Source organism: Halichoerus grypus, chromosome 1 (genome assembly GCF_964656455.1).
Source record: "Halichoerus grypus chromosome 1, mHalGry1.hap1.1, whole genome shotgun sequence".
In the NCBI taxonomy this organism is placed as follows: Eukaryota; Metazoa; Chordata; class Mammalia; order Carnivora; family Phocidae; genus Halichoerus; species Halichoerus grypus.
Genome location: NC_135712.1, coordinates 204,224,043 through 204,244,211, shown reverse-complemented (window position 1 = coordinate 204,244,211; position 20,169 = coordinate 204,224,043). Strand labels below are relative to the sequence as shown.

Genomic DNA, 20,169 nt, shown 5'->3' with positions numbered 1-20,169 from the left:
CGGAGCCCACGCAGTGTAGACAGGAGCTGGAGGGCTGATCCTCTGTGCCATACTGGGCACGGGGTGTAGCCCAGAGCCCATCAGTGCCTGCAGCAGCACTGGGACTCTGGACTGGGTGGAGAGCTTCCACCGGAGGGCCAACTCCGAACTTGCTGAAGGAAAGTAAAGGGATAAGCACCTCATGACTGAAGGACATGAAATCCCCGTGCAAGTGAAACACTCACAATGTCTCAGAGGTCCCAAGGCTTAGGAGCAGCTCTTCAGGAGAACTTAAAACAACACGAGCCTTCTCCTGGCCCCTGACGTAGCAACCAAGGCTCAAATGCAAAAGTTTTATTCTTTAAGTATCAAGTGATACGCTCATACAAAAACAGCTACATTGCCAAACTAGTGTCTAAAGTGCTTGAGTTCCCACAGCATCACACGCGCCACGGCACACGTATGCCCTGAGCCAGGGGGAGGGGATGGGCTTTCCTCCCGGTGGTTTGCAGGGAGGTCCCCACTTGTGCGGGGGGGACACGGCCTGCATGTAGACTCACACCGTGTGTGGCTCACCAGCGCCCAACAGGAGCGGCGTCCCGACCTCTCCCGGAGCTTCCCCACAGGCGCCTTCTTGATTGAAGTACCACCGGCTGGGGGCCTCCAGGCCCTGGGCTTCTTCCCAGACCTCCTGGTTGATTAAGGCCGCCTCTTTACTTGCCTCGGCGGAGAGTTCCAGCACCTGGGCGAAGCTCCTGCAGAAACGACAGGATGCATGAAGCCTTTTCGCCCTCTGTGCCCGGGAGCCAGAGAGAACCAGGGGGGCTTCGGCCTTTGCGGCTGCGATGTGGGGAAGGGGGCTGCTTCCTGTGTGCTCTTGGGAAAGCGCGGACAACTAAGAACAGAACAAATCTGAGCAGAACTCAGAGAGGCCTGGAAGAACAGGACCGGGCAGGCGCAAAAGAAGACTCATTTATTCACCAAATATTTAGGGAACACCCACACCGCGTCAGGAACCATGCCATGAATGGACGGGTGGCCCTCACGCAGTGTAAATGGTGGTGGGGAAACACACACTGAAGGAGTGTGTCTGGCCAGCCGAACGTGGGACCCTTGTAATCTGGAACCTCTGATGCGTGCTGAGCTCATCTGAGAGTGCACACAGAAGCAAACGTCATAGTAGGGGGCAGCTCTTTTTTACGAGTAATTTTCAAATGCTTTAGACATTTCAGGAAGCACCTTCAGCATTAGGAAGGAGAGAGAAATGAGATTCTTTTAGGGAAGATGAGGAGGAAAGCCCCACGGTCAAAAAAAAAAAAAAAATACCCGGGGGAAAGCTTCAGCATTGACAAAGGTGCCGAGGGGGCTTGCTCGGGGAGCGGGCTGTGGGGTGCGCTGCGGCCTGGGGGCTGCTTCCCTAGGGCACACGTTCGTGAAACCCATCAACTAAACTGTTAGGATCCATGCCTTTTCTATATGTATTTATACTTCCAGTAACAAGTTCCAAGAAGAGCACCCCAAGCCCTTACCCCAGGAGATGCTTCAAGCACGAGCAGACCCATCCAAGGGCACCAGAAGTGCTCTGACTCTGGGAAGTACAGGATGGGTGACGCTAGAGCCCCCTTTCTATTGTGGCTGCTTGAGAACACACACGGGGGTTTGGGCTGAGTTCAAGGTGCTTTGCCCAGTCCCCTCTCCCTGCCGCAGCAGACCCCTGCACCCCCAGCCTCTGAAAACACCAGAGCTGCCCCCTCTCTGGAGCACGACCCGCTGCTCCCAACTTCAAATCTTTTCTGCAATACCTTCGGAGCTCCAGATCCTTTTTTTGGGTCGTTTCCTTAAGTTCGCTTAGCAGGTCCAGAGCTTTCAAGTTTTCTTCTAAACTGCCGATCCCCAGTTCTTCCAGCAGATGGCATGTGGTCATCAACTCCCGCTGCAAATCGTCTGGAGGAAGAAAGGGACAGTCAGCCAAGGGTTTCACGGTGCCCCAAGCAAGGGATGCGCAAGTTGGGCGGCTGACCGGATTTTTCTTGTTCCCTGGAATGCTCGCGTGTTATGCTGGAATCGTGAAGAGCTCAAAGGCAGAGAGGGTCGTGGAGGACAACCTCCATGTGCTGGTACCGCCTCTGTGCCCCTGTGCCGGAGACCACGGGGGCCTGAGATCGTAGATCAGGCGTGTGCACCAGCCGGGCAGTCGCTGGAACAGACCCGGAAGGCCACTTCGACGTCCTCAACAGAAACCAACACAAAAGGCCAAGGAAGTCTGTCCTGCGAGCAACCTAACAAAAAGCCCGTGGTTCCCACTCAGCGTTCCTGGCATCTCTGCACCCCTCAGCCCTGAGAGCATGGCCTGCATCTAAGGAAACTGGCAGCTCTCCGCTTCCAGCACATGCCACACCTGCACACACGACGCGTCACAACCGGACCCCGTAATGTTTTGAGAACATTATAAGGGTTCTTCCACAAACACCCATCCTCTTCTACTCCTCGTTCTGGTCTCCACTGCCTCCTCCCAAAAAGACATGTTCAGGACCTAATCTCAAGTACCTGCGAACGTGACCTTACTGGACGTGGAGTCTTTGTCGACATCGCTGGGTTACAGTGAGGTCTGTGACCTGGCATCCTTCTGAGAAGAGGGCAATTTGGAAGCAGCGGCGCTCAAGGGCAAGGCCGTGTGAAGACACAGGCAGACTGGAGCGACGCCACCACCAGCCAAGGAATGCCAAGAACGGGGAGCAACACCGGGAGCCAGGAGAGAGGCACAGAACACATATTCCCTCAGAGCCTCCAGAAAGGTTCACCGCTGCTGACACCCTGATTTTGGACTGCAGGACCCCTGAACTGAAGGGAATAAACTTCTGGTGTTTTGAGCTACCCAGTCTGTCCATTAATTCTAGAAGCCGTGGGACGTTCCTCCGTTTCCCGATCCCAACTCCTAGTCACCACCTACGGCACTTGTCAGGGACGGAGTCCGAGTCACAGGCGTGCAGCTGACTGCTGTCATTATAAAACCGGACACCTGCACGCAGATAATCGCTCCACAAGGCTCGTTCTTCAAGACTCCATGTGATTCCCTTCCTTATCTGTACTGGGAAAAGGTGGATCAGAAATCATCTCTGAGATCACCAATACAACAACAGCCTTTGTGATCCTGAACTGCGTTTGTGGAAAGTTCTGGAGGGACTGTCCACCGGATTTTAGGTGGCGATGCTTTACTACATCAGCCTCAAACTAGACGTATGTAGATGGCTCATGAGGGCCCTGCCTGGAAATAACCAGACACTAAGGCGACTGAAAACTTGCTTTGGGAAGATACTTCCTCTAAAGAGAATTTTAAGATCAAGCATGCTTGCTGATTTCTTCCCGTGAGGGATTAGGTGGGAACCCCATGCAAGAGAGGGATCCCACGGCTGTGTGTAGAGGGCAGGATGGGGTTGAGGCGCCTGGCTGGCTCGGTCGCTGGAGTGTGTGACTCTTGATCTTGAGTTTGCGACTCTGAGCCTCACAATGGGTGTAGAGATTACTTAAAAATAAAATCTTAAAAAAAAGAAGAAAAAAGAAAACTGGATGGGGTGAAGATCAGCATCTCTGAAGAGACCCCCTTCGGGGGAATGCAGCTGCTCCACAGAAGTGTCTTTCAGCAGGGCTGGAAATTACTGGGCCGGTCCACAGACCTGGCTTAAAATCCCAGCATGGTCCTTACTCAGAGCGCGACCCCGGACAAACCGCAGCCTTGCCAGCCTCCCTTGTCCTCTGCCATTTGATGAGGGATGCACCATCTACCTCAGAGGAGGCTGTGATGTGACACAAATGGATAAAGGTGGCTGGCACACAAGAAGCTCCGACCCACACTGGATCTGCCCCTTGCCCGGCAGCTGCCCCGTTTCCTACCTAAGAAACTCTGCCCGTCCCCGTCCAGGTGGATCGATTTCACAGGAAGCTCGTGCCTCGTGGTGTCCAGGGCCGTGGCGAATGTCTTGTACTGCTCCTTAAAGCGTTCGGCCACAGCCTCATAGGGGCTGAGCATTTCGATCTGCAGGCAGGAGTGAAAGAGGCCTATGAGACAAGACCCAGTCACGCACTCGGGAAGTTCACAGTACCCGTGAGGTGAAGATACAACGCTGTGCTTTCAGGATCTCCTAAGGAATCCTCCAGGAGGCTTCCGTGGGTATGGGGGGCTCTCCCCTCACTCCCAGCTGCCCTCCGATAGCCCAGCCGATAGCAAGGTGGCCCAGGCCTCTTCACTAGAACATGGCTTCCAGAATATTCCAGGGCCAGGCCCTCAAGTGGGATCACACTGGACCCAAGAAAGCTGGGCCCTCCTGCTTCAGAGCACTGAGCCGAAAGGCCTGCCCCTCGTAAGACCCCCCCTTCCCCCTTGTACATGCTGTTAGGGTCCTCATGCGGGCCTGTGAGGACATATTTGTTCGCTTGTCTTTTCTTTTCCTTCCATTCTAAGTTCCATGAGGACAGAGGCCTGCTCTTAGCCCAGGGCCTGGCCGCAGGGCATTCTCTTTCTCTCTCACACAGACACACATAGACACACACACACTGGGTATTAGGGGTTGAATCGTGTCCCCCCAAATTCCTCTGTGGATGTCCCAACCCCAGCACCTCAGAATATGACCTGACTTGGAGACAGGGTCTTTACAGAAGTAACTGACTTAAGGTGAAGTCGTTCAAGTGAGCCAGGTCTGGAGACAGCACACAGAGAGAATGCCAAGTGAAGGGACGCAGGGAGGAGATGGCCCACTACAGGCCGAGGACAGAGGCCGAGGGCACAGCTTTCTCTCTTGGCCCTGGTAAGGCACCAGATGCGCTAACCTCTTGGTCTCAGATGTCCTGCCTCCAGAACCGTGAGAGAATCCCGGGCCGTCGTTTAAGCCGCCCGGCCCCGGGGTACTAGTTACGGCAGCCCTAGTACCCTCGCACACTCAGAGGACCAGCCCCATCTCCGCACAGGCCCTCTCCAGGTGCCAGGGGTTGGCTCTTGTCCCAAGGCTGACCACGCGGCACCAAGACGGCATCCCCCATCAGCACCCTGGCCCCGTGGGGAGGCGCGGCTCATGTCTTTGCCTCACTGGGCACAGCCTCAGGGGCCTGAAGAATATGCGCATGCGTGCATGGAAGGGGCAGGTCCCTCTGGCTGCTCAGTGCTTGACATTACAGCCTCGTCCTCTTACAGACCGTCACATACCAACACCCAGGCGGCAGGGACACCTCCCGTCAGCACTCCCTGCGAGTGCCCTCCCGGGCTCGCCCCCTCCCGGGACACGCGGCGCGGAGACTGCCGTCACCGCTGACCTGAGCGTCAAGGATGTCTGCCAGCTCCCGCTTCCTCTGAGTGAGGAGACGTTTGCGCTTCAGCTCATGGGCCTTCTTCTGTAGCTTCTCTTTCTCTTTACACATGATTAGTAAGTTCCTCTCTGCCTTTTCTTCAAATGGAGTGAGACCGTTCTCCATCTGTCAAGTGTACAACAGGAGCTCAGACGGGCGGGCACTGCAGCCCTGCAGCTGACAAAGGCTGTCCCCCACCCACGTCACGCGCCAGCAAGGTCCTGTCTTCACCTTTACGGTCAGCAGGGTCAGGAGCAACGTTTGGGATTCCATCATTTCCATCGCCTCCGACAGGTCCTTGAGGAGGAGAGAAAGACATTTTTGGTTGCCAGTGAATTGGTATAAGCCTAGCTCTCTCCCCCGGAGGGGCAGAAACCGACCCTTTACGAACTTTACTTAATTTAGTAGTTTGATGATTCTCTCCTGTGTATCAACCCGCTGTTTCTATTTTCTCCTTTAGTCTTTTTGGGCGCCCTGTGAGAAGGAAGGAGATGGTCTGGCCCCGTCCCGTGGTTGGCTGGTCCAGGGTCAGCTGGGGGGTACCCATCCAATCAGTGCCACACTGCAGCCAGGACGCGGGCCTCCGACCCCAGCGAGACCCCAGCCCAGCCGTCCTGCCCCAGGACCCAGGGCCTGGCCTGGTGCTTTCCCTAGCACAGCATCAGCAAACAAGGCACTGTTGTTCACATGATCTCGCCTTAGTAATGACTCCTGTACATGTACTTGGGGCAACTTAAACTCTACGTATATTCTGAGGACGTGTGTGGTCTTGGGTTTGTCCTAAAACGCGTGGCTGGCTTGTTCCATCTTAGAGCCTCGAGCCTTGCATGGCATGTGCACAGGGCAGAAGCTAATATCAGACATCTCTAATTCCACATCTTCCCTTTCATTTCGGACACTTACCGGGCTCTTTCTCTGTGAAGAAGAAAATGACGATGACTCAGTCTTCTTCGACATCGTTTTTTCTAATTGCGGAGTCTTTCTAACCATACTTTTGTCTAAGGTCAAGAAGAGCATTTTGAGGGTGAGAACTCAGAGCACGCTTCGGCAGCCCACTGGGGCAAAGCGGGGGGCGGGGGGGGGGCAAGGTAAATGATTTACCGTTGATGGCTGAGAGGTCCAGGTCCGGCGGGGCGGTGCCGTGCCCTTCCAGCAACGTGGACTGCAGGTCACCCTTCCCGATTCCACTGCTGTCTGTGGACCCAGTGAGAATCCCCAGAGGTCAGCACAGTCTGCAAGGCACTGCACGCCTACACCGGGAAGCAGGCAACTCTGTGGAACACCACCACTTGCTTCCAAAAAGTCAGCGTCTTGGGAGGTGAGCGGGACAGAAGGCTGAAGCACCTCTGCAAATGCCCAGCCAGCAACGTGAATATATTTCAGGGTAGAAGTAGACAAGTGACGCAGGCTCTCTAACCCAGAGCTGCAAATATGCCTTGCTGCTTAATAAAAAACGCTATGTTCTGGATAGAAGTCTGATACACACCATGTACCTGTTCTTCCCTCAGCTTTTCCCTTCTTTTTCCAGCAGCTTCTGGACTGTCCATCTTCCCTGGCAGTTCCCTTCATCTTTACCCTCTATTTAACCATGTGAAGTTATGCCTGACACCACCTGAAATGGGCAGTGGGGTACGGCAGGCTTCAACCAAGCCAGGGCTCCAGCGGGCTGCAAAACGAACAGATGGCATGCAAAACACTCTCTGTCGTGTTAGCAAAGAAACAGCAAGTGATTGGGCGCCTGGGTGGCTCAGTTGGTTGGGCGACTGCCTTCAGCTCAGGTCATGATCCTGGAGTCCCGGGATCGAGTCCCGCATCGGGCTCCCTGCTCAGCGGGGAGTCTGCTTCTCCCTCTCCCGCACCCCCCTCTCGTGCTCACTCTCTCTCTCTCTAATAAATAAATAAAATCTTTAAAAAAAAAAAAAAAGAAACAGCAAGTGATTTAATGAATGCCCATGCAGTTGAGAAAATGAGTATGTGGAAATAAATAGAGCGACATCACGGTAATGTGTACGGTATGGTACCCTTCGTCCAAATTTTTGAAAAATTCTAGATAAACAGGAGTCTGTTGACCTCCTGGGTAAGAGGATGGAAACCTGAGGTGGGAGACAGGACTTTTTTTAACTGCTATCGCTTTTGCACGGGTTCGATGTTCCGTCATGCGCATGTACAGTGTTTCCATCGAGAAAAGTAATTTCCTACTGAGCTATACGATGGAACTCAATCAAGCAGTCTCTGGTGGTCCATCTCAATTCGGGTGGTTCCGTTTAAACTATGGTTTCTCAGCCCTGACGCTACTGACATTCGGAGCTGCATCGCTCTCTGGGCCGGGGCTGTGCTCGCTGTGGCAGGCTGCTGAGGAGCATCCCCGGCCTCCACCCACCAGACGCAAGTAGCATACCTCCCCCATCCCTCACACCAACCAAACGTGTCCAGACATTTCTAAGTCTGAATCGCCCGTGGGTGAGAACCCCGATTTTAAGATGTGGCTGACCCAACTTCTGACCCCTCTGGGCCGAACACCAGCTTTCCCGGCTTGACGCGTGGCCCCCAACCCAACTGCATGAGGAAAGACTACAAAGTCAGCCCCAGCTCCATGAGCCGCTTCTCAGTCACGCCTAGGTCAAGGAGCAGCACAGATGCTGAGCAAACATCTAAACCACGATCAACAACTTTCCAATCCCCCGACTAACAGTCTCTGATTGGAGCCCCTACTGAGAACATAAAGTCAATTAACATATATTTTACATGTTACATATACTATAAACTGTACTCTTACAACAAAGTAAACTAAAAAAGAAAAAAGGAAACGTTATCATAAGAGAAGATACATTTACAGTACCGTACTGTAAAAAACCCACATATTAATAGATCCATGCAGTTCAGACCCATGTTGTTCAAGGGTCCACTGTACCTAATTTTTCCTATGAGACTCACAGTTGTTGCCATTTTGAACAAGGAGGTGTGGGACAAGAAACAGTTTTGCTTTTTGTGAACTGCTTTCATGCAAAAGAGCTACCCAGTGTTGCTGGAGAAGTGGGCATGTGAGGAGCTGGATGGAGTGCTACTCTGAGGAGGGGCCTTCCCAGATTTCTAGGATGAGCACACTGACTACAACTGAACACCAAATACACAGTAATGATCGAAGTGGCAGCTCATGAGTGAGTGTCCACCCTCCTTGTCTACATTTTCTGTTTTTTGTTGTTGTTTTTCGTTTTACAACAAACATGTATGTCTACAATCAGAAAAACTCCCAAGTTTTGCATATCACTTTGGTGACAGCTTCTAGAACGATTAACGGGAAACCATTACGAGGAAGATCTAACCCAAGGTGGTGAGAGGCAGGAAGATGAGGCCTCACACGCTCTCTGAGTCCTGCTCTCAAGAGTTCCACCCAGGAAATGGGACACACGATCAAGGAAGCGCCATGATGGCCGCTCAGGAAGTAACCTGCTCTCTTGCCCTGCCATTCCCCTTAAGCTCCCCACATGCCTCAGATCTGTCCTTACACAGACATTCTTTAACTAGCTCCTTCTTCTGACACTTCCTAGAAAGAAAGAGGGAGTTTCACCTTAGCATACTTGAAAACAAAATTCACCACCATGTTCATCACTTGCTGAGCTTCAGAGCTGTTTCACAACCTCCCTCCATCTTTACACACCTTTGCTCTTCTGGAGCAGCTGGAGTTTCCTTCCCCCTTCCGGCATCTTCCCACTGGTCTTTAATGCATCTGCTGCAGAAGCCTGTTAGGAGAACACATGACGTTCAGGATTCAGGGGACAAGACACCTCCCCTTCATGAGAAGGGGCCCCTTCATGGCCTGTGCAGTTTGCATCGGCTATTACTTTGAGGCCAGGGATAGACTTAAAGTTCTGACATTTAATTACATATATATAGAACAAATTAATCAAAAAAGATACCCTCACATGCATAGAACATAGGGAACCACCAAAATGTTTGCCAGTGATTATCTCTGACATGGCAGATTCCAACTGATTTTCTGTATACTTTATAGTACTTGCAGGGAACATATTACTTTGGTCATCAAGAAAAACAAAGTTTTTGTACAACTATCAATCTTTAAAACTTATTTAAAAAAACAAGCAATGCATGGAGCTAGCAAGCCATTATAATAATAGTAACATATAAGCAGAAAGAAAACTTCATAAAGAGCAAAAATATTTTATTACGTATACAACACTCCTATTCAACCTCCTACTGGGGCTCTCAGAATAAGAACTAAAAGGCAAACAGGTTGAAAAGGAAGAAATAAAACTCTCTTCTTATATGATTTACAAAGAAAATCCCAAATGCTACTAAAACTAGTAAGTAAGGGGCACCTGGGTGGTTCAGTCAGTTAAGCATTCCATTCTTGATTTCAGCTCAGGTCATGATCTCAGGGTCGTGAGATCAAGCCCTGCTTGGAGCTCGGTGCTCAGCAGAGTCCACTTGAGATTCTCGTTCTCCCTTTCCCTCTGCCCCTCCCCTTCACTTGTGTGCATGCATGCACGCACTCCCTAAATAAATAAATAAAATCTTTAAAAAACCAAACAAACTAGTGAGTTTAGCAAGATTGGAGGATACAGGGTCAATATAAAAAGATCACATTTCTAGCAATGAACAACTCTGGAAAGTGAAATTCAAAGATAGTACCATGTGAAAGCTCTCAGCAAGGAAAAAACAAAACTATGTATGGTATTAGGTGTTAACTAGACTCACTGTGGTGATCATTTTGCAACATATACAAATCCTGAAACACTATATGTCTGAAACTAATATATTGTTGTATGTTGATCATACCTCAATTAAAAAATGTCTTCATCAATAAAAAAGAAAAAAAAGACAGTACCATGTATAATAGCATTAAAAAACAGCAAATACTTAAGTAAACCTAAGAAAATATAGGGAAGGTCTATACGCTGGAAACTACAAAACGCTGATGACAAAAATCCAACATGACCAACTAAATGGATACGTGTACCATGTTCATAGATTGAAAGGCCTGGTGTTTTCAGGATGTTATTCTCCCTAAACCGATGCAAAAATTCTATACATTCAAAATCCCAGTAGAAATTTTGGTAGAAAATGGCAAGCTAAATCTAAAACATATAGAAAATTAAAGGAATGGGTCATGATCTCAGGATCATGAGATCAAGCCCCGCGTCAAGCTCCGCACTGACCGTGGAACCTGCTTAAGATTCTCTCTCCTGGGGCACCTGGGTGGCTCAGTTGTTAAGCATCTGCCTTCGGCTCAGGTCATGATCCCAGGGTCCTGGGATCGAGTCCCGCGTCGGGCTCCCTGCTCAGCAGGAAGCCTGCTTCTCCCTTTCCCACTCCCCCTGCTTGTGTTCCTGCTCTCGCTATCTCTCTGTCAAATAAATAAATAAAATCTTTAAAAAAAAAAAAAGATTCTCTCTCCTCCGGGGCGCCTGGGTAGCTCAGTTGGTTAAGCGTCTGCCTTCAGCTTGGGTCACGATCCTGGGGTCCTGGGATGGAGTCTAGAGTTGCCGGGCTCCCTGCACAGGGGGGAGTCTGTTTCTCCCTCTCCCTCTGCTCCTCTCCCCCTTCCTGCTCATACTCTCTCATGCTCTCTCTCTCTCAAATAACAAAATCTTAAAAAAAAAAAAATTCTCTCTCCTCCTTCTCCCTCTGCCCCTCCCGGCTCGCACGTGCGCGCACTTCCTCTCATTCTAAGGAAAAAAAAAAGAAAGAAAGAAAAACAAAGGAACTATGACAGCCAGTTTTGGAAAAGAATGGAGTGGGAGAATTCATACTACCTGATTTCAAGACTATAAAGCTACAGTAATCCTGGCAGCGTGTGATGGGCCTAAGGACAGACACATAGAACAATGGAAAAAATGGAGTCCAGAAGTGTTGCATACAAAAAAGGTCAACTGCTTTTCAATGGAGGTGATGAGATAATATGACGGGGAAAGGAAAGTCATTTCAACAATGGTGCTGGCACAAGAGGACATCCATACACTTAAAAATGAACTTCAATTCCATCATCACGCCAGATACAAAAATTAATTCAAAATGGATCACAGACCTAAATGTAAAATCTAAAACTATGAAAGAACGATAAAAACCATAGAAGAAAACATGGGAGAAAATCTTTGTGATCTTGGGTTAGGCAAAGATCTCTTAGATAAGACACCAAGAGCACAATCCATAAAAGCAGAAATCCGTAAGTTGAGCACTTCTGCTCCTCCTAAGACACTTAAAAGAAGTGTCCCCACCGGGAGAAAATATTTGAAAATCACCATAAATGGCTGGTATCCAGGATATATAAAAAGCTCTCAAAACTCAACAGTGAGGAAACCAATAACCCAATTAAAAAATGGCAAAAGAGGAGCGCCTGGGTGACTCAGTCGTTAAGCGTCTGCCTTCGGCTCGGGTCGTGATCCCAGGGTCCTGGGATTGAGCCCGGCATTGGGCTCCCTGCTCCGCGGGAAGCCTGCTTCTCCCTCTCCCACTCCCCCTGCTTGTATTCCCTCTCTCACTGTCTCTCTCTCTGTCAAATAAATAAAATCTTAAAAAAAAAAAAAAAAAAAAGGCAAAAGATTTGAAAGAACACATCACCAAAGATACAGGACTGGCCAATAAGCACATGAAAAGGTACTCAAGATCACTAGTTGTTATGGAAATGTAAATTAAAACCACAACAAGCTACCACTTCTCATCCACTAGAATGGCTTCAATCTTTTTTTTTTTTTTAAAGATTTTTATTTAGTTATTTGACAGAGAAAGGCAGCGAGAGTGCATACAAGCAGGGGGAGTGGGAGAGGGAGAAGCAGACCAGGACCCTGGGATCATGACCTGAGCCGAAGGCAGACGCCTAACAACTGAGCCACCCAGCTCTCCTCTGTGGCTGGTGGGAACGTCAAGAGCTGCAGCCACTCTGGGTAATAGCTGCACAGTTTCCTACAAGTCAGTCAAAACTACACTCACTTACCCTACAGTTCCTCTCCTGGGAGAAACGAGAGCATGTCTACACAGAATCCCACACGAGAATGTTTAAGGTGGCTTTGATCACCATTGCCAAAACCGAGAATCAGACCAAATGTCCTTCACTGGCAAATGGCTAAGCACGCTATGGCCCACTCACACTGTGGAATATTCCTGAGCCACCAGAAAGAACCAGCACTAACTGTGACAGGCAACCACAGGGTGGGACCTCCTTTCCTTTATGTGAAAGAAGTCAGATGCAAGAGGCTGTGTGACACCTTTTTAATGACCTTCTGGAAAAGGCAAAGCTAAAGGGACAGAAATCAGATAACTGCTGAGATGGAGTGGGGCCGGCTTCAGTGGAGAACCAAGGGATCTTGGGGGTGACTATTCCATATCTTGACTGTGGTGGGTCTGTGACAGGATGAGTTTGTCAAAACTCGCAGAACTGAATGCTAAAGAGCGACACTTTATGTAAATCCTACCTTAAGAGATGGAAAAAAAAAAACGGACAAGCTCGTAGGGATTGAAAATACTAGAGCATTCAGACACACGGGTGCTCGTAAATAAGTTTACAAGGCAACACTAAAATTAGGAGGCACGGACTGTGATCTTTTGTTGAAAATCACTTCAACAGAGTAAATCACGTGAATTTAAAGAAAAAACAGAAACAAAAAAACAAAGGACTCTGGGTGATGTGTCAATGTAGCTTCCTCAAATGTCCAAGTGCACCTCTCTGGTTGGAGATGCTGATAGTGGGGGAAGCTGTGTGTGTGGCAGGGGGCAGGGGTTATACGGGAAATCTCTGTACCTTCCACTCAATTTTGCTGTGAACCTAAAACTTCCCTAAAAAAAAAAAGTCCAGGGGCACCTGGGTGGCTCAGTCAGTTAAGCATCTGACTAGTGACTTAGGCTCAGGTCATGATCTCAGGGTCGTGAGATGGAGCCCTGCGTCCGGTGTAGAGCCTGCTTAAGATTCTCTCTCTCCCTCTACCTCACCTACCGCCCCCTCGAGTGCGCTCTCTCACACTCTCTCTAAAAAACAAAAATAATTTAAAAACTTAAAAAATTAATTCCATTGAAAACAACCAATCACTCCCAAGAAGTGATACCAGTTTGTGAAAAGGTTTCCTTTTTCTTCAAGTTGGATCTTAAGTCACATTACTATTTTTTAGAGTTTATTTATTTATTTGTTTGCTTATTAAGTAATCTCTACACCCAACATGGGGCTCAAACTCACGACCCCAAGATCAAGAGCAGCATGCTCTTCTGACTTAGCTAGCCAAGTGCCCCTTAAGTCACCTTATTAAGAACCTGCCGTTCCACCCTACCAGAGTAAAAGGTAGGGAGCAGAAATTAATAGTTCACTGTATTTTACCATAAACCAAATTTAGAAAATGGAAGGAATAACACAACCTCCCCACATTCTCAGTATGCACACAATCAAACAAGATACGTAACTGGGTCACCTACTGAGTGTTTCCATTAAATGCCACACAATGCATGTGCCTGTGTCGTTAAGTGCTTCATCCCATCATTTTCTTTTTTTTTAAAGTTTATTTTCTACTTTCTAGTCACAGCTTTTTTTTTTTTTTTTTTTAAAGATTTTTATTTATTTCTCTCTCAGAGAGAGAGTGAACACGAACACAAGCAGGGGGAGCAGCAGAGGGAGAAGCAGGCTCCTCACTGAGCAGGGAGCCTGAGGCGGGGCTCGATCCCAGGACCCTGAGATCATGACCTGAGCCGAAGGCAGACGCTCAACCAACTGAGCCACCCAGGTGTCCCCATCCCTACATCTTCAACGGCTGCATGAGTTCCGTGGCGTGGCTACAGAGAGTTCACTAAACTCTGCCTCTAACACTGGGTGATTCAGACCCATTATTTTTTCCCCATAGTCCTTCTTTAAAACCCTGTGTTTTTTAAATGCCAGCCAATGCCAGGGACTGTGTGCTGGGCACCCGACAGAACTGCTTCAGGACAGAATCCAGAAAGGAATTACTGGGTTGAAAGGAACAATCTCAGGTTTCAATAGAGATCATGTCTTTGCAAAAGGGATTCGGGACCATGCTGTGCCCGGCCCGTGGGATTTGGGTCAGAATTCCAAGTCCGACGGAACTCCATTCAGAACATTCAAATCAATGTTGTTACCTTTTTGGTGGTTTTCTTCTCGTATTGCAAGTATCGGGACTCAACCACTCTTCCACCTGTGGGGGACACACTGTTGGTTTATAACAAGACTACAATAGTGGAGTGTGAAGACCCCCCCCATCAAGAGCCAGGTACTATGTGCCCTCCCTGATCAACAGCAGGAACAGGGGAGCTGCTCCCCCTTGCTCCTCTCAGATCCCATGCTTCAGCATCCTCGAGCATGTATGGGACACCTACTGTAGGCGAGAACATGTGGGATATCTACGGTTTATAAGTCCCTAGGCTAGGGACAGAGCCCCAGAGAGTCACAGGAACGTTAAGGGAATATGCTCAAAGCAGAAAGTGGATTCAGGGGCAGGGCAGGGACAGGATAAAAGACCTTCCACAGGGGGGCGCCTATTTGCCGCCTCCTCCTCCTCCCTTCCCAACTCACTCCCTGCGGTCAGGACCCCAACAACCCCTTCCTTCACCTGAGTCTGTGTATGACCCACTCATGATATGAGCCTTTCATGCCTCTTTACCTCCTTACCTAGCTCAGGACTCTCGGGAGACATGCTGAACACCAAGATCATATACCTTGGTGACAGCCCAGCCCCAGGTCCCCCCCATTCCATGCCTGCCTCGCAGGAAGGGGGTTTCTCACAATGGCCCCAGTGATCACCCACAGTCCTCTGCTCTGTTCCCCAACCCCCCTCCCAGACCCTCCCTTGTACGTTCTCCTCCCACTTCCCCTACACTGGGTCCCCTCCAGTTAGCTAGTGACCAGTTACTACTTCACCATGAAGACAGAAGCAGCCCCAGGAGAACCTCCCACCTCAGCATCTAGCAGCCTCCCAAGTTCAGGGCCATATCCTGGCCCCACCATGTGGAGGGAACTCTGTGCTTTGGGGTAGAGCCCAGCCCTCACCCCGTTGCCACTGCCCTGGCAACCCCCCCCCAGTTCCTCTCTTCAACGATCTTCCTGCTATTTTTCCCCCCACCTATACCTTCTCCCCCTACTTCTCCACTCCCCTTTACAATGGTGGCTCGTCTTCCTCTACTCTCTCCTGAACCCCACTCCTGTCCAGTCTGGCTCTCACAATCACCACTGCACCAAAGAAACTCCTTTCTGCAAGACCGCCGAGATCTCCCTGCTCCAAAGCCCACAGACTCATTCTCATCCACATCCTGAACACGGCACTTGCTGGAACCCTCCTCCCTGGAACATCCTGTGTCCTTCAGGCTGGCCGCCCCGCTGGTGGCTGAGAATGGGCTCCCTTGCAGGTCCATGAGCTGGTGAAGCCTGAGCACCTCCAGGCACCTCACAGGTCTCACATCCCCGAGGGGCCTCTCTCTCCCCTCACGGCCCCCACTCTTTCCGTTCCAGGCCCCATGAGGGCCAGGACTTTTGTCTGTTTTGCTTCCAACTACAGTCCACCACCCAGCAGGGAGTAGGTGCTCAGCCATGCATCCAGTGCACGATTCTACACTTTTTCTAGGTACCTCTAGAGCTTAGGGCTTTCCCTTTTTAATGAAGAGACCCAGGAAGAGGACATGGTTAACGTCACACAGCTTGACAATTTGGTTAAGTGACATGGTGATTTCAACTGGATCTTCATGCCAGGATTTCATCTTTCACTGGGGCTGGGGGTGCGGCCACATCCTGAGTGGAAAGGAGGTGCACCCATAGTTAATGGGGAGCATGGAGCTGGACAAGAGCTGGTGGTTGCCCTGAGTGAGCCCCAGGCAAGGAAGAGCCATGCCTGCAGGGTGAGTGGGCTCAGTCAGGCAGGAGGCACTTAAGGGTCAAGGCCAAGACCAGGTGGTGTCCAGGGGAGAAAATCAAGACACACCAAGGGTCTGTCACTGGATGTCCAGTGAGGGATCAGGGCAAAGAACACCCCCATTTCCAAGCACAGGAAACGATCCTGCTTTCAACCTAATACCATCAACAAAGGGTTTTGCTCCTCTGGAAGGATCCCGAGGCCTGGGGGGTTCCCTGGACAGTTGAAAAGCAGTTTCAAGTTTCCAGAAACCGGGACGTACATATTTGTTTTGAACAGTACTGGATTTTCCAGAGATGCAATGTTACGATGAAGGACATAATTTGTGTTCAAGAACTAGACCACTTGTAAACATAATAGAGGCTATAAACAAGATCATCAAGCCATGCTGTAATGGATGAACCTCCAGTCACTTGGAACCAGAATTCTGCCCTGAGTTCTCGGAGACACGCACTGGCACACAGCATACTTGGAAGAAAATAATTCTTTTTATCAGAGGCTTGAGCTCCAAGGAGGGAGATCCTTGAGTCCACTGCCCAAAGCGGCATTGCCAAGAGTCAAGGGAGGCTGTGAACAGTGACTCCAGACCCACAGGGGGACACCAGATGCATGGGCACCCCAGAGGTGCTTCCAGAGGAGAAACTGAGACTCCAGTGTTTGCTAATGAATTCAGCTCCAGCTCTCCTCACCCACACTTCCTAGTGGTGAGTCCTGGGCACAGCCCATGACCCCCGCTGCTGGAAGGGCCCACTGCTGCCCTGGATGACCCCCCCCAACTCCTGCCACACCCCTGGCTGCAGGGCGTGGTGATGAGACTTGGGTGACGAGACTTGGAATCCCCAAAGGTGTGACTAGAAGGAAATAAAGCCCTAGCTCCCCTGCTCTGGCCTGGTTTTTTTCTTCCCCAAAAGCACTTACTGAAACTGGATCGTAAGCTAGATTCCAACTTTGCTCACCTTGCGTTCTTCTTCCTTTCATCTTGGCGCCACCAGGAGTGCCGGGACCCCCCGTGGAAGGTTTCCTAGAAGAGGGAGATAGGGATCTTGTTGACATGGTTACGTAGTTGGCTAAGCTCAGGGAAGGCAGCGAGGAGACTGGGGACGACTCAGTCCCAGCATCCCCCAACCTCTCCCCATACAAGCTGATGTCTGCGAGGCAGGGCCACCTTGACTGGAACAGAGACACAGAGCCCCTGCCTGGCTGAAATTGAGAAGGGTCCAAGAGTGAGAAGAGCAAGCAGGTTTGCCAAGCCCCAAAGATCTCAACTTAAGTCAGGGGTTCATTAATTCATCAGGCATTTCTGTACCTACTTTATGCTCCTGGTGATACCTGGTGCACAAGAGATGGAGCTCCTTCCCTGAGAGGAGTTTCCCCTCACATTGCCTGACAGTGTTTTCCTGTCAGGCAATGTGAAGAGTACCCCAGACAGGTAAAGAGGTGAGGGGAGGTGAGAGACAAAGCCCTGTTTGCTCAGGTACATGGGGAAGGACATTCAGGGACAGGGAGGAACAAGGCCAAGGGCACAAGGGCAGAGGAGAATGATGTCCAAATAGGAACTGATCAGCCCTTTGGCTTCGCTGGCAGAGTTCTGACTTTCCAGCTTAAGGGCTCAGCCTACCTAATGGCAATCTTTCTCTGTAAAGGACCAGACAACAAATATTTTCAGCTTTGTGGGCTGTATGTTCCTGCCAAGAAATAACAAACCCTGAGTGTTATTCAGCCGTAAAAAAAAGCGAAGTACTGATACATGCTAAAATGGATGAATCTCAAAAAGTACTGATACATGCTAAAATGGATGAATCTCAAAAATATTATCCTGGGATGGGGTGCCTGGGTGGCTCAGTCGTTTAAGCATCTGACTCTTGATTTCGGCCTGGGTCAGGATCTCAGTGTCCTGAGATGGAGCCCTGAGGCAGAGTCTGCTTGAGATTCTCTCCCTCTGCCCCTCTCCCTGCTCGCTCGCTCTCGCTCTCTCTCTCTCGCTCTCAAATAAATAAATCTTAAAAAAAAAAAACTTAAAAAAAAAATATTATCCTGGGGGCATTTGGCTGGCTCCATCCATGGGACATGCGACTCTTGATCTTGGGGTCAGGAGTCTGAGCCCCACATTGCAGGTAGAGTTTACTTAAAAAAATAAAAAAAAAAAATCTCTTTAAAAAATTGTCCTGCGTGAAAGAAAACAGACACATAAGGACACATATTGTACGATTCCATGTATCTGAAATGTCCAGAACAGGCAAAGAAAGACAGAAAGCAGATTGTGATTATCAGGAGCAGAGGGGTGGATGAAGAATGGGGAGTGACTGAAAATGGATACAAAGTTTCCTTCTGGGTGGATGAAAATGTTCCAGAACCAAAGAGAGCTGGTGGTTGCACAGCATGAATGTCTTAAGGCCATGAAATCGCTCACTTTAAAATGCTGTTATGTGTTTCACCCCTATTTAAGGAAAGAAAGAATGAAGTTCGATGTAATAGGAGAGGGGGAACCTTGAGGCAGGACAGTTCGGGATGCCTCCCAGGTGTGCAGCCTGGGCAAGGGAGATGCTACCAACAGAGACCAGCAACTCAAGAGGAGCAGACTGAGGGGCAGGGCAGGGGCCTGGGCACTGTAACCCCTGCTGACATCAGGACACAAGCTCCACTGGTCACAAAGCAGTGGTCCCCTTGCTCAGCTCACTGCAGCCAGCTCCTGTGCAGCAGGCTCTGAGGACCCCAAGTGAGACCCAGCGGGTGCTGGGCCACAGTGGGGAGAGGCAACCAACCAAATAATGCTCACTCGGTGCCAGCAGCTCTGCTCCTTCACAGAATCCTCCCAACCCTACAAATACCTCCCCGCTGGCCTGCTTTATCCTTGTTTTCCGACGAGGACCTGAGTGTTTGAACAGCTCGTCCCTGGCAAGTCTCAGAGCTGGCAAGGGACAGAGCATGGATTCCCTATGGGGTCTGATGCAGGGCTCTGGAGTCCAACCAGATGAGGGTGGTGGGTTCACTACACCTGTGCCAGCCTCAGGTACCTCCCGCCAAACCTCGGGAGAGGGTAATGGCAATCTCACTGCGTAATGGCAATCTCACTGCGTAATGGATCCTGGAGAAAACACAAGTGATTTCAGCTGCTCTATTAAACTTCAATTTGCACTGGCACAATAAAACATCGGCCGAGTGAACAAATAAAACAAACCCAGGCCAGGAATCATCCCTGGCACCGGATAAGTGGTCCGAGTCCGTCTCTCCTGTTCTTTCTGTGTGACCCTGGACAAATGACCTTCTCTCCCTGAGCCTCTATCGTCTCTTCTGTAAAGGGGAAGCATAGAAAAGAAGGGTTGGGAGCATTAAAGGAGATACTTTAGTGGCCCAGCGTTTGCCCACTATAAAATGATAACTGTAGTCGCCACAGATCACATTCAAGAGCCACGCACTGTTCTAAGAGCTTTTAAGTTTCACCCGAGGCCTACAAGGTTTAGCGGCGGCGTCATTCGCCCCATTTCTCAGCGGAGGAAAGCGAAAGCACAGAGAGGTTAAGCCACTAGCCAGGAATCGCCCCGCAGCCGCGCAACTGACTGAGGACTCGTAGTCTAGTTCCGCGCCCAGGCTGCCGAGCATGCGCAGAAGCCGCCTCCCGCCTCCCAGAGCCTGTGCACCCTTGGGGGGTCCTGAAGGGGTCAAATCCCCAATCCCCAACTCTGCTGCCCCACTTCTCCCAGCTCTCGGTCATGGTCTACTCGCCGGCCCCACAAAATCCAGACCCGCGGCGCTTCAACTCACCCAGCTCCGCGTCCCGAAGAATCCGCCATTTCCCGCCTTTAGCTCAAAGGCCGGCTCTTCAAGTCTGGGTCCCCGCCCCTTCGCCCCGGGCCGGGCCATATTGCGCCGCCATGGGAGGGGTGGCCGCTGGCCTCGGGGAGCGTGCCTGCGGGTGGAGCGCGCGACCCCTGCGCGCGCGACTCTCTGTCTTCCCCTCACACTTGGTTTCATCCACCAGCGGCAGGAGGCGGTGTGG

At 50.3% G+C, this 20,169-nt stretch overlaps 1 protein-coding gene across 2 annotated transcripts; it reads right to left on the bottom strand.

The window, feature by feature from the left end:
- Window positions 1-318: 318 nt before the first annotated feature.
- HAUS8 (HAUS augmin like complex subunit 8) lies at window positions 319-20,159 on the bottom strand. 2 transcript variants are annotated; one of them, XM_036095333.2, is made up of 11 exons: window positions 19,935-20,157; window positions 17,129-17,193; window positions 14,410-14,465; window positions 8,975-9,056; window positions 6,418-6,510; window positions 6,220-6,314; window positions 5,548-5,613; window positions 5,284-5,442; window positions 3,871-4,012; window positions 1,782-1,923; window positions 319-734 (listed from the first exon to the last, which is right to left on the bottom strand). In XM_036095333.2, the coding sequence occupies exons 1-11, from the start codon at window positions 19,961-19,963 to the stop codon at window positions 536-538; spliced, it is 1,128 nt and encodes a 375-aa protein (XP_035951226.1). In that variant the 5' UTR covers window positions 19,964-20,157; the 3' UTR covers window positions 319-535. The 2 variants fall into 2 exon arrangements, with proteins under 2 accessions (XP_035951226.1, XP_077910170.1); XM_078054044.1 differs by lacking the exon at window positions 319-734 and having other exon boundaries at window positions 1,788-3,062; window positions 19,935-20,159.
- Between the last annotated feature and the right edge of the window lie 10 nt (window positions 20,160-20,169).